The 15,092-nt window shown below is 39.0% G+C and overlaps 1 protein-coding gene across 3 annotated transcripts in view; it reads left to right on the top strand.

Annotated features, from left to right (window-relative positions):
- dph6 (diphthamine biosynthesis 6) overlaps positions 1 to 15,092 on the top strand; it is a 275,116-nt gene that overhangs the window by 231,912 nt on the left and 28,112 nt on the right. For all 3 annotated transcript variants that reach the window (XM_022673073.2, XM_007257396.4, XM_007257395.4), the window contains 2 exons: positions 692 to 821; positions 1,723 to 1,897. In XM_022673073.2, the coding sequence (XP_022528794.2) occupies positions 692 to 821; positions 1,723 to 1,897 (305 nt within the window). The remainder of the gene's footprint in view (positions 1 to 691; positions 822 to 1,722; positions 1,898 to 15,092) is intronic.

Raw genomic sequence — 15,092 nt, forward strand, 5'->3', positions numbered from 1 at the left:
ATCACTGCGCAGGGATCGCGAGCTGCACCAAACGAGGACAGACACTTCAAATTAAACTGGGAGAACGAACCACCGCTTCAAAACACACACATGCGCGCTCACATATGCACGCACACACACACGCGCGTTCTGTACGCTTGGCTTTTTTCGCCCGCAGAACTTTTAAAATGCAGGCTTTTTCAAGAAAAAAAGAAAAAGAGAAAAAAGAAAGGCGAAAAAAGAATGTTTTTTTTACCCTAAGAAAGAGAGGCATAAGATGAAAAGCATATTTAATGTTTATCGTCTTACATTGCCGAACGGCCTTCACAGTACTGAGACAATATTAAACAAGTTAATATTTAATGAACAACTTCTTTGTATGAGCTAAGTCTGTGAAGTACACTGAAATGCCAGTGTCTGCAAAGGGAAAACAAACTGGATGTTGTATGAAATTATTATGGGGATCTAGGCCTTGCCTCAAGACCCAGTTTTTTTCCAGCCTTCCTCGTTGATCTATTGTGCGTGTGTGTGACAAAAATCCATATTTCACATCTCAATATTTCTTTTTTTTCCCCTCATAATTTATGAGTATTTTCATATGCACTGGATTATATTCTAGTCATATTTACTATGATTCTATTTCAAAAGCTGAGTTTAAAAGCTTCTATACAGATTTGTAAGATGATTTTTGTTGTGGTGAATTTGTTTGCAGGTGAATTAAAGGAGAGAGGATTCCAGTTAAAGCACATTGTGCTCGTTCACCTGTATGTAAAAAACATGGAGGACTTTGCCGAAGTCAATTCAGTGTACTGCACTTTCTTCAGCCATAATCCACCAGCAAGGTAAAGCACAAGCATTACAACCAATATGTCTCAATTACAGCACAGCACAGGAAATACAGAACCCATCAAATGTTTGGACTCACCTTCTCATTCATTGTTTTTCATTATATCTTTTTTATGTATTTTCTACATTGTAAATTATATTTAAGACATAAAAACCATTAAGGGACACAATCAGGATTACGTAATAAATAGTAAAAAACAAAAAACAAAACATTATTCAGCACCTTCGGGAACTTCTTTAAGATGCTGAGAAAACTGTTCCAGGTGACTGCACCTCATGAAGACACTGAGATTAAAATACCAAAAGTGTAGTGCAGATCTGTCCTCAAAGATAAATGTGATAAAATATATTCTGGTTTTATTATACTTATATCACTTTTTGTTAAGTAAAGAATACCACACATGTATTAAATTCACAGTGGAAAAATCATTCAAAGAAAGAAAACACACTGAATGAGAAGAAGTGTGTTCAAAGTGTACTGTTTACACTGATATGCCATAAGTATGTTTATTGATGTTAATTGTGATTTGTATGAATACCTGAATAATTTGTGAGGTTTTCACTTGTGAGTGAGGTTGAACACATCATAACAGGCATTATCACCCAGAGTGGACAGCACAGTGGGTGGTAATGATTGTAATCGTAGGAATCTGGCCAGAACTGAACATGCAAAACAAACAAACAAACACATACACATTCAAAGCCCCACTTCATATAATGCAGGTTAGTGCAACATTCTTTAGTTGTCATTGGACATAGCAAAAGTCATGGGACAAAAACCTGTATTTTGGCTATAATAATATATAAATATGAAAATAGAAGTACCCTTTTAAACTGTTGTCCCTTCAGTTTGAGTGATTACTGTGTTAATGTGTGCTCGTGTCTCTGTTTCTTCAGGGTGTGTGTGCAGACATGTCTGTCTGCGGGTCAGCTCCTGCAGATGGACGTTTTGCTCCATGACTGGACTCTGCCTCCTCAGGACGGCTGCTTTCACCAGAGGGACACCCTTCATGTCCAGAGCCTGTCTCACTGGGCCCCGGCCAACATCGGGCCCTACAGCCAGGCTGTGAGGGTGAGTCAGTGATGGCTGCTCATTCTCAGTATGAGTGCATTACACTCGTAATGACCCCTCACTCCAGAGACACACAAAATCATACATAGAATTCTCAGAATGGTTGAGTGCACTCGCAGCACATACACAGAATTATTGTGCATGGTCATCTTTAAAATTTAAAAAGTTGAAGTATCTGGTTTTGGTGTTTAGCAAATATGCATATATGGTATTCCAAGTGGTTGATGTGGAGTTAGTTAGAAGGTGATAGATAAGTGCAGGGTGTTTGCTATTGTATTGCGCTTAGTGGTTGCTAAGGAATAACAGTGGTATCCCTGTTAATTTTTGGGTGTATTCATCATTACATTTAAAGCTCCACGAGGTAGGATTGAGATTTTGTGTTTGCGGGCTCCCCCTACAGTTGTAGAGTGTAATAAATGTTTCAGGCGGATTAGTTTCTCTTTCTCGTTTTCTGGCTTTCACAGACATATTCGGTCTCTTTCCAGCTTCTGCCAGAGTGTGTGTATGTTAGTTTGTAAAGAATAAACCAGTAGTCCTTGTAGAACTGTTTGAACTAAAGTTCGGAAAGCAGGTCGCAGTTCTCGCGAGCATTGGTCGCGGCCGCCTCAGAAAACATACAGAGTCTGGTTCGAGCTCAGAGGAGCTCCGGCACAGACACAAGAGCACCGCTATTCCTCCTATTACACCTCAGTGAGTTTCAAGCTGTAATTTTACTTCTTTAAAAAGATCAAAAATCAAGGAAATCCTACATAGTGCTGCTTCAAAGGGTGTCAACAGTTTTGCACCCTTTAAATTCCTATGAAGAAAAACTTACAAAATACATTGCTACATAGACATGTTAAAAACTGTACACATCACATCAGATCAAACAATTTGGAGTTAGATCTCAAAAACTGCTACAAAAATATGGCAAAAAGAAGAAAATGGGAGAATAGGAAGAAGAATATTACTTGGATGGAGAGGTGGAGTGGTAAAAAAGGTAATTGATAGACATTGATAAGCTGGTAAAATAAGAAAAGCAGGCTTGCTGGGATATGCTACACACTAAGAAAAGTAAGTACAGATTTGTACCTAAAAGAGTACAAAGCTTGTCGCTGGGGCTGTACCTTGTATTGAGGTACAAAAAAGTACCTTTCAGGGAAAGTCCTTTTTTGTACCCATATTTTTGTGCCAGTAAAGATTATAAAGATTATAAACATTATCATCAACTGAATATGTGTCAAGAACTTGATGATCCACAATTGTCTGGCTTTCAAATAAAAAATGTGCAATTAAAATATAGATTGTTTATTAGTGCAGTGATACAGAATACTGAATGTACCCTTTGGCTGGTTAAATGGTACAAATTTGTACTTATTGCTGTTAGAAAACACTTTGTACTTCAAAGGGAACAAATCTGACCCTGTAAAGCCCAGTATTGTACCATTGAGGGTACAATTATAAAGAATGTACCTTTGAGTACAAAAAAGTACTCATATCGTACCTCTGTTTTTTAGAGTGTACTACTGCTAAAATAACTAGAGGAAATAACTAGTGCAAACCACTGTACTACTGCAAACAAAATAAATGTTAAAAAAATAGTAGAAAATAAAACATCTGTAAACGTTTGTATATTTTGTTAATAACAGACAGTTTTGGGTAAAATAATAATATAATATAAAATAATAATAAAAAAGTAACATAAAAATAAGGTGATTAAGCAAAAACATAAATAACTATACAAAAATACCCATAAAGCTTTACAGAATATGGTAAAACAAACAGAATAGATTGCTTTCTAGAAAGAATTCTACTATAATCACTGTATTTAATTTTTTAGTGTTTAAAACATGACGATGATGTGATAATGTACAGTATGTGCAATGGTTACATGACTCTCCAAAGCTCCAACCTACTTCCATACTACAGCATGGCATGTGTGCTGACAGAGTGCACTCTGTGGATGCAGGACATGGCCATCCATCGTCACTGTGTTTGGAGGTCTCCACACGTACGCTGGCTTTGTGGGTAAATGCAGGCTTTGTCGTAAAGTCTGTTAGGTTTTAGGTGACCTTGCCCTCGCTGTAAAACCAAATGTAACTCTAAAGACAGGCTCAGGAAGTATAAGTGTGGTTCCACGCATGGCCGGCACTACTGTTTACCCAGCCAGGGATGGAGATTATACTTGTCAAGTTACTGTCAACAACACAAGTGTCCGTCTCATCCCTACAGCCTTCATCTCTCCTCCCTGATCCCCCTATGAGTAGGAACATGTGTGCTGTACTTTCTCTCCCTCTGAACCAGATCTGCTTTCTCACACACACTGATTACATGGCCAATATTAGGTGGACGGTAAACCACACAAACAGTTAGAACAATGCAATGAAAAAAATGCATTGAAGTGTGCTGTAAACTTAAAAAAATATATAAAAAATACAGTGATTTGCCCTGTTGTGTGGAGTTCGCACTGTACACTGTTGTGTGGAGCTGCAAAACTCATCATGCAGCTATGTCTCAGGATAATATGATAGAATGATTACAGGTGTGGTCTACTTAAGCAATAGCATAATTGAACATTTGAAAGCAAAATTGGGAATAAGCGAAGATGGTAACGTTAGGACCGTGAAATAACAATAATACTCTCCTCTCCTGCTCTGCGGAGTTGTCTTCAGGTGAAAGCTGCGCATTTTTGGAGCATTTCTGCTTGTTTTGCTGGGTGCTGTTGGTTTTAGCTAGCTGGCTGGACTGTGGTTAGGTTAGCATAGCTTGCTTTAGCCCAGCATTAACTTAGTTTAGCCTAGCCCGGCTGGTTAACTTACCGTTCTGGCTGTCAGACGGCAGTAGCCGAGCGATTTTCTTTCCCTTTTTTCCACAAAAGACGGGCCAGCGCTGAGGGCTGCGGGCAAGCATGCCGTGGCTGAGCGCTAGCCTGTGCTAAGCTAACGCTGCTGCTGGTGCTGGTGATTCAAAACTGTACTGTGTATATACTCCGTTACTTGGCAACGCATCAGCGGAGTTTAGTGTGAGAAGGCTGTGATGTTAGCACATATATAAGCTCTTCTCAACCAATCAGATTGTGAGGTCGGAACTAACTGTTGTATAATTTTGGGTAGTGTACCTCTTAGTGTGAGATTGTTGACTGCTGGACATGCCTTTAAGAGTTCTTAAGGGTCATTTTGCCATATTGACAAGCCCCAATTAAGAGGGGCATGTAATTGGACTGAGAAACCAAAATTAATTGTTTTGTTTCGATAAATTGCCCTCCATCTAAGCCATGTATTGGCCAGCCACTAGTCACCTTCGTTTGCAGTGGTGTCATGAACGTGAAACCTTTGAGTGCTATATACTGGAACCATATCATATGTTCGGTCTTAAGTGATGAGTTGAAGTTGACAGTCTGGTTTGAGTATGAAGGTGGTGTTGTAACAACTTTAATCTGCTTTTGCTGTTGTGTCGGTCACCCTACTAGTGTACTAATGAAGGACACAAACAGCTCAAAGATATATGAAGGACTTCCTGTAGCCACATGTCTTGTCTTGTCATTACAGGACTTTCTGCTCGCTTTTTTCAGCAGGATAATGCTCGCCCACATACACACCAAAGTTTAACTAGGAGTGTTTTTTTTGTATTGCTAGTTAAGCATTAATGGGACCAGCTGGGATGCCAGCTTCGACAGCTTATGCATATGCAGTGTCTTTTGACACAAATGAAACATCTGTGGGCAAATGTTATGCAGAATACCATACTGAATCTGTATGCCTCCTTGGGTGACCTTATCTCATCTTGTATCCAGGCTCAAGGAGGCCCAACATTCATTCATTCACTTCCATATATCATCATTAGTACATTCACACATACAGTATAAAGTTTCTCATGTGATTCCAGCAACTCCTTCTTGTATCAATAAGTGTACTTTATTATCACATTGCATTCAAGAACAACTGGAGAGACGAGAGGAGGGGCGCAGGGCATCGCAGACTGTAAAATACAATGTCTGGCTGTCTTATCTTTTAATTTCTGTTGAAATTGCAGACAGCTAAGCGCAATTTCATAAATTCAACAGCTCAATCATGGATAAATGCGTGCTCTACACCCCATTGTGCATAACATCCAATGCTCTGTGTTACATTTGCGAAATTGGAAAAGTATATTAACAATGTCCTAATGCTGTAGACAGCTTCCCATATTGATACAATTACCCCCTTGCTGTGCCCATGCAGATGCGTTGCCCCCCACGTCTCGGCCTTAATGAGAAAGAGTGTTTTGGTGCTGATGGTGCAGGCACGGTTTTTACAGACAGCCTTTATGCCACAGAGCCGCTGAGGGAATTGCACTCCCGGCCCTCCTCCCCTTTCCCAGAAATAATTAGTGATTAATTGTTAAATCCCATTTAAAGGAGAGAGGAGAATAGCTTAGCTTAGCTTGAGTGCTTTTTCTGCATCTTAATTATTTCCCTGAAACTGTCATATTTCCTCCATTGTTCTGGCATTTCAAGATCTTTTGTGAGCTAAAAGAGAAATTGCTTTGTATTTAATTGCATAATTTAATAGCTAAGAGGTTATAAAAAGATTTTCCACTTAATGGCTGGAATATGAATGTACATGCAGGCTATGTCCTTTATTCTGTGGAGTATTGTTTTGTTGAGTGATAGACCTCATCGTGTAGCATTTGGGACAGCAGACAGCTTTCGCGAGATGTACTGTGCATGCGGTCACCTCTGGGCTAGAAAAAAGAAGAGCTCGCCACACACTGCCATGAGCTGAATGTGTCGCCTGCTCAACCTTTATTCTAATTGCCAGGAGTGTGATGATGATGTTTGGCTGTTTGACAGATTCTTATCAGCCTTGATTTACAGAATTAGTTAACCTTTATATTGTTGGTTCGTGTTGCTCTAGGCTCTCAATATGTTTTGTGATCATTTAGGTGACATCAACCGGGAGGCAGAAAAAATAAAATAAAATAAAAAGACGTAATTTAATTTGCTGTTTGTTTATGTCTGTTTTTTTCTATTAGTTATACCCTTGATTGGGTTGTAGTTTTAGGTCATGTTTAGCATAATATTAATCTGATATCATTAATGAGAAATTTGGGGTGCATGACAGATTTCATTGTCCCCACTGCCCTGCCTTGAAATATGAGTCAGAGGTCTGTTCTTCCAGCCAATTTGGGCTTGTTTTGTTATTTTGGCATTTATTGCAGAGGCGATATGCTCTGTATAATTTGTTGATCTTACAGAGTGATCCTAGATGACTGCTTCATTATACTTCTGTAAAACAAACAAAAAAGCAGAAATTACCAGCTGTAGATAATGTTGGACGATGAATGTCCAGCACATGTTGGTGATTTCTCTGATCCAAAAAAAAAAACCTGATAATCGAAACCTAATCAGAACAAAAACAAAATCAGCTGTTCAGTGTGAAGAACAATGTGAACGTCTAGTACTATATACAATTTGTGAAATACATTGTACACTATATAGACAACAGCATTAGAATGAACACATGTTCATTTAATTTTTTGTCTAAAAGTTCATCCTGCTTTTGTAGAAATACATTTCTCTACTATTCAGGAAAGACTTTTTACTAGAATTTGGAGCATTGCTGTCCGGATTTGGGTGCATTCAGCGACAGCAATTTACCCATTAACCCCCTAGTTCATCCCTAAAGTATTGAAATGGAGCACCATCATTCCAGAGAACAGTTCCACTGCCTCACAACTCAATGCTGAGGGTGTTTATACCCCTCTAATTCATGCCTAGCATTAGGCATGAACTCCAAAGAACTTCATGAACTCCAGAGAACTGTAGAGAGTTCTCTTGCTATATTGACAGTACTTTTTTACAAGGACTAGACAAGCTGGATGTGTTTGTATGTGTTTGTATGGTGGTTGCTATGATGGTGAAAGGTTTTAACATTCTAAATAATAAGCCATTAATAAAGTAATACCACTGATTGCAAACAAAGTAAACACAGTGGACAATAAGTCATCAAAAATGAGCATGTCCTTGTATGATTTAACAAATTTATATATAAACAGTGCACTGCAAATATGTTAGGTACCTATTTAATTAAAAGACTGATGTTAGAATACATACAAATAACCTACAAAATAGTTTTACATGTCTGTGATCATTAAAGCATCCTCAAAGCTCTCCTCCTGGGAGTCTAGGATTATTTGCAGTTCTTAATAAACACCTGTTTTTTCACAATACATCATTTTATACCTGATTAAATATCAAAAATACAATAATACATCATGTGAACTAGTGATGCATTGGACTGGGGGTTACAGAAGAAATCTGAAACCAAGCTTTATTCTTCAAAATCAAAAATCCTTTTTCATTTATTTATGTTTATCTGTATCTGATGTGATTTTACAAGCAAAAGCACTTGAATTGCTGATAAATATAGATCAAAAACATCTACACACTTCTGCACTTCTTATATTAGCTAAATCTCCCATTTCATCAAAGCCACCAATATTGTGTGAATCAGTATGTTTTCCAGCAGTGCAGCAGTTATGTTGGACGTGGCAACGTTTTTCTTTGAAGGAGAGAAAAAAAATCTATTTTCTCTCATAACAGACGATTAAGCTTGCGTGTTGGCAGATGGTTAGAGTTGACCCTTCATTAACCAAAGTCTTAGTTAACAGCATGAGTCCCAAATTGCCCATTTCAGCACACCTTCCACATTTAATGTTTCTTCTTCTCCAGAATCCCATCAGTAGAACAGTTATGAGCTGAGATATCTCCATCATTGAATCAATTTAAAAACAAACAACAGAGGAATTGTATGAGAGGTGCTGCTGCTGCTAAAACAGGCCCCAGCGAAATCATGATGAATGCCCTACCAAAGATACGGGACCCTCGGAATTCTATTTGCTAATCCAATTTAAAGGCTAGAAGGAGATGTATGGGTAGTAGTCCCTGTTTGGGGAGTACACCTGTTCTCCTTCTCCATTGGGAGTGACAGCTTATTCTACAGTAGCCTCATGTGGACCAGCAATTGGATTAGCATTGGATTTTGGAAATTGTCAAAGTGGACCACTGCACAGTTGGGAAAAGTGGTTCTGACGCCAACAATTAGTGTCAAAGGGAGGAGCTGGCTACCGCTGTGGTTTAATTTGAATAATCTTCTTACGAGGGCTAAACATATTAAAACAATGAGCTAGACTGGCTGACCCTCTTGTTAGGAGGTCCAGGGGGGTCAAGTTTATCTGCCACAAGTTTAGGCCAACAAATATGTGGTATATACACAGATCAAGCATAAGATTATGACCTTGTCCTTGTTTCTGCTCCTATTATCCACCAATTATATTTTAGCATCACTGAGTATATAGAAACATTTTATAGTTCTATAATTACAGACTTCAGTTTCTCTGCATACTTTATTATCCTCCTTTCATCCTGTTCTTCAGTGGTCAGGAACCCACAGGAGAGACCAACACAGAGCAGCTATTATAATTATTATTATTATTTGGGTGGGGAATCATTCTCAGCTCTGCAGTGACACTGACACTGGGGTGTTGTGTTGGTATGTATTGTTTTGTTATGAGTGGATCAGACACAGCAGTGCTGTTGGAGTTCTTAAACACCTGAGTGGGCAGTCATAATGTTTTGCTTGAACAGTGTATGCTAATTAGCTGTGCTAATTAATTGCTGGGGAATTGCCTTGGATTAATGAATGCTGTCCAAAAATTGCGTTCAGTAGAAACAAACATATGTATATACTATACAATATGGCACACACCTAACACCTTATTTTGTATTATTAATTAATTTGTATTATTAACATTAATTTGTATTATATTCTGAAATCAGTGGTATTAAAAATTGTTTATCCTGCTTTTGTACAGTACCTATCTCACATTATGGGTTTAATTGCATTCAGTGACAGTAACCCATCCCTAGCTCCCCCAACTCATCCCAAAGTTATTAGATGAAGGGCCATCATGCCAAAGAATTCCAGGGCCCTCTTTATTTCCCTCTAGCCATACCTAGCCACACCTGGCATTAAGCAAAAGAGTCTTATTCTATTGGCAATACTAATGCCAAGCTGGCCTATGCTGTGGGTTAATTTGAATAATCTTCTTACGAGGGTTAAACATACTAAAACAATGAGCTAAACTGGCTAACCCTCTTGTTAGTAGATCCAGAGGGTCAAGTTTTTTATCTACCACAATAATGTACGGTATTCTATATGTTATATGGTATGCATGAGTATTCTCAGTAGATGGTATGTTTTTATACCCCTGCTGAAATACATCTCTGGGACTTTGGTGACTGAGAGTGTGTGTTAACTTTTAAGTGGCCTTGATTTAAAGCTGTGCTAATTACTTGCCGGGGAATTGCCTTGGATTAATGGGTGTTGTTGTCCAAAAAATTAAACAAACCTCTGAGACTAGGAGAGCATTATCTGCTGATGGTTTTCTCTCTTTCTCTCTCTCTCTTGATTTTAGCAGCACTCTCTTATGTAAAATCTCCTAAACATACAACACTCTGCACGTGTAGCCTTGGAGTCTTCATCCACATATATAAATATTAGGCATATTTTGATCCAAATTAATGACTCAAGATCGGCGTTTATTTTAACCGATTATGTTTCAGGAACAGTTCTAAATCTGAGCCACAGAACAACCCGTCTTTATTATTAAACCACTCACGAACAGCACATAGAAACTTATGGTAATGCCAATACACACTGTAGAAACCTAAATAATTGCAGACAGTGTAACTTGTTTTCAGTGTTAATTGAACTGGGAGCTGAATGATCAGGTAGTGACCATTAGTAGTATATTATTAGTTGAATTAGTATTAGTAGTTAGACTGGATTATATGATATTAAAAACACTCTGTAATACAGTAATTTTAAGAGCAGTCACTAATAAACTAGACATGTCAGTCTATAATACTTCAGTTTATGAACTGTTATTTAAAAATAAACTATTAATTAGGAGCATAACTTACTTTAACTGCATGATTGCATTATTTGTGGCCTCCCACAAATAATCGAATGTCGGATATTTTTTCCTCCTTAATGAGTGAAGAAATAGTCTAAATAAAGCACGTTTTAGTTTTTAATGTAAAAACGCTTAATATAAAAAACTAAGAAGAACAACTGATTCATACCAAAAGAGATTTGGTTGATATAAAGTTATTTGTTTAAAGCATTTAAATCATTTAAATCTGATTGGATCAGTTTAAGCAGATACTTCAGAGAGACTTGAATTGGATTGGGGCCAAACTAACCTGATCTGGACAGCTCTCATAAGTATCAAATATCAGACGAGACTAATTAGCTAAACAACAAGGCATCTAAAGCTCCACTGAGGCTGGAAGGGGTTCTACCACAGAAGGTGGAAGGATATGTGGTGTGTACGGATTAATTAGGATGTTAAACTTCATTTTTAATACAACAAAACTAATCCCATAAAAGTGAGTGATCTCTGAGGAGGTGCTTGTCAGTCCCTGACGAACTCCCTTCGCCATAATCTATTAAAAGCCAGCTTTTATCTCACCTCGCCTCTGTCATATTTTATGGATTTTTTCATAAACACTGCCTATACTTCATAAATGTCTCAATTTTCTAGTCTATTAACATTACTTCAAAAGCAGTTGATAAAAGAGGCGGGCATGCGTGAAATAATGCACCAATAATACGAACTGCTGGAGGCTAGAACAGTGGGATGGCTCTTCAGCGATGGAGCCGAAACAATGCAAGGATGCTATCAGCTCTAATAAAAGAACAAACCATCACTCGAGGAGGAGGAGGGGAGGAGGGGCAGAGAAACAGTGTTGCAGTGCAATTGGGTTGAAGAAAAATGAGTGGTTTGTTTTTACGGGCCTCGCTACAATGTCTACAAAAGCTGCAGCTTCTGGACTGGAGTTCCGTCTCTCTCCGCTGCATTGATTAGCCACACTGATGTGAAGACTGATTGCCTCTCTGGAGTTTTCCTGCAATTACGCTGCTGCTCTTAAACTCCTCTGCTTTTGTGAAGACTGAGGGGGAGCTCTTGTGTTTTGACAGTCGAGTAAAGGATTCAGTCAGAAACATCCCCTTACTCATAGCCTGTGCGGGCAATGTTTCAAAGTGTCTTTTCTGAAAGCATCTCATCTACAGACCTTACTCATACCTGTCTCTACTCACCTCCCCCGCCTCCAAAGTTTGGGGTCAGCTCTTCACTCCAAACTGACAAACTCACCACCCAGCTTTCAGAGCTTATCCAGTTGTGGCTGAGTGGAATGCAGAGGGAGGGCACCCTGAGGGCGTGGAAACGCACACCTGTTTTCTCCCCCTGCTCGCAACCTCCTGCGCGTGAACCCCAGCTCTATTACACGGACCACCGGGGTCAAACTCACTCCAACTGATTCACCCTCGCCCGGCTCTGGCTCTGATATACTCCTGACTCCTGACAGAGAGTCTGTGTGTTATAGTAAAGAGGACTCGCTGAGAGGGCACTGTGAAGCTCAGAGTGGAAACACTTTAGAAAAAGGCTATTTATGTAGTGCTAAACTTCGTCACATTGTACGTAACTCTTTTAGCATTATTTAGCGTACTTTGGCTCATGGTTAAATGTGTTCTACATTGTTTGTTTTGTGTGGTTAGCGTGGTTCGAGTTTTTTTTCTGCTGTGATTTGATACTCACTGTACTGGACTGACTGTAGTACTCTCAAGAGGGGTTTCTGGTTAATGGATGTAATATTTTTATCATGATTAATTGAACATTTATGTCAGTTATAATTATTATTATTATTATTATTTTAATGAACAACAGACTCAGCATTTTTCTTTGGTGAAAATTAAAAAAAAAATGAGATGGAATACAGGCTGTTTTATCATTTAAACAGTTGGGAATCAGCAGGACATCATAATGCAGCCAGCAAGCAGAGTTGTTAGACATGTGGTGGCTTTACATCTGAGAGACATACAGTACTAGTCAAAGGTTTGGGCACATCTCTTCTCATTGAATGTGTTTTAATTATTTTAGTGAAGTTTTACATTGTAAATGTAATATTGACATTAAAGCTACACAGAAAGACATGCCGAATTATTTTGTAAACAAAACCTGAATATGTCTTAAAATAGCCACAATTATCTTTGAGGACAGATCTGCACACTCTTGGTATTTTAATCTCAGTTTCTTCATGAGGTAGAGTCACCTGGAATAGTTTTATCATTGCCTTGAAGGAGTTTTTGGTGCTGAGCAATAGTTGCTGCCTTTCCTTCTTATTTAATCTACAACAAATTAAATAAAGAATACATAAACATTTGGACTAGTAATGTAGCTAATTTTGTTCTGTCTAATTTTTACTGATTCTGGCTATTTGAATATTAAGTTAGAAACCTAAGGGACAATTAAGTAAACAATTTACTGTACCTATTGTACTTTTTTCATAATCACAACTAGTCAACGTTGTTCATCAGTGGTTCCCACTCTAGCTGGCGTGTTTCCTGATGCACTTCCGGGTGTGGCAGGCAGCACAGGGGTGTGAAGCTTTGGGCAGTCTTCTTGGGGGTCAGCGTGCTGCAGGGTGAAAGGGGAATAATTATTTGTACCCCCTCTCCTGCTGCGAGCCGGTGGAGGCTGAGCTGCTGTGGCAGCAGTCATTTTGTGGAATCATAGCCCATGTTAGGCGCATTATCCGCTGCCACGCGACATCGTTAAGGCTGGTATTAGCTTGTACCAGGCGAGGACACAGGAAGGACTGGATGTGTCAGAGCGGATCGCCTTCCTGCGGCCCCGCGCCGCCACGCTCCCCGGCCACCGCGACACACTCCTTCATTAATGGCCCTGCCTTGACAATTGATCCTAATTGCCTCTGAACAGCTCTTCATGTATTATTGGTGCCTGACTGCCTTGGTGCGTGTCAGCAAGCCACAGGCAGGCGCACAGGATCGGCCCCGCTCCTTTCGCCCTATAGTACTCGCACAAACACACACACTCATATACACATCTACACCAGAGTGTGTCAGAGCACTGACCGTCACCTACCTAGCCAGTGAACCTCACGGAGAGCTACTGCGCCTCGCCCTCCCCCCTCTCACTCTACAGGGGACAGCCAGCTTCCGCTTCTGCACTGTCTGTCTGTACTAAACTCTCTAAACAGTGTGTTTTCCTCAGTTGAAAGCAGTGAAGGTGGAGGGGAGGGGGGGGGGCTTTGGCAGCAAATGTATTAGGCGTTGTCATCTGAATATAAAAGGACAGATTGATTTGTGCTTTAAAATTCCGCGGCAGTAAATGGAGGCTTTAATGTGGATGAGTGTGTTTACACTTCCTCTCTGCCGACAACAGTCTCCGAGGACTGTCAGACAGCTGTAATACACAGCTTAAAAAAAGACTTGTGTAGCAATGCCACTGCTCAATATGTCTGCAAAACAGCAGGTCCCACCCATCACGGGACGGACCCGTGACAAACACTCATCGTTCCAATCTTCAGGGTTTCGGAAGATGAGTCGTACCACATTTCATCGGTACAAAGCAGCGATGCCTGTCCAACTGCATTGTATTTAGTTAAAGAAAAAAACTAAAATGCATAAAATAATGGGAAAAATGTGCACTACCTCACATATGTACTTATTCATAATTAAACATTAGTTAATTGCCCATACTTTTAAATTGAAATCACCAGTATTCCTCAGTTAGAAAGGAAGAGGCAAAATAGTCTTATTAATAGTGTCAATGTTCTGGCATGGCCATCTCTGCAACATCTAATATTTTTACTGTAATAATAACAGTGTGGTCTGGATGCAATTGTTCTCTACAATGTGGCAGTATTTCATAAATTAATAACATTAATAAAAAGCAGTACACTTAAAAACACAGATTTTCATTTTATTATCATTGTATTTACATGCTCCTGCATTAAAAATACTCTTTCCATATGCTCTGTGCAATTACACATTCTCACCAGAGGGGTCACTAAAACTCTGAATCCCCCAAATGTACAGATTGTCGCTTTAAAGTGACCATATGACTTTAAATACCATATGGTGTGACCCATAATAGCAGTAACTGTGATGAATTTTAAACAAAGACAATATAATTTCTGTGGCTGAATATTATATATTAATTGCTGATATGGCCGGCTTAAGTTGATGGATTGTTTTCTATTGTTTTTACGTAATTTACAGGAAAAATAAGTCTGTAAAGTAGAGTTTAGAAGGTGATTATAACATTATAAAATAAATGAGGAGTTTATGTATGAAAACTCTACATA

The sequence above is a fragment of the Astyanax mexicanus genome, chromosome 14 (genome assembly GCF_023375975.1).
Source record: "Astyanax mexicanus isolate ESR-SI-001 chromosome 14, AstMex3_surface, whole genome shotgun sequence".
NCBI lineage: Eukaryota > Metazoa > Chordata > Actinopteri > Characiformes > Acestrorhamphidae > Astyanax > Astyanax mexicanus.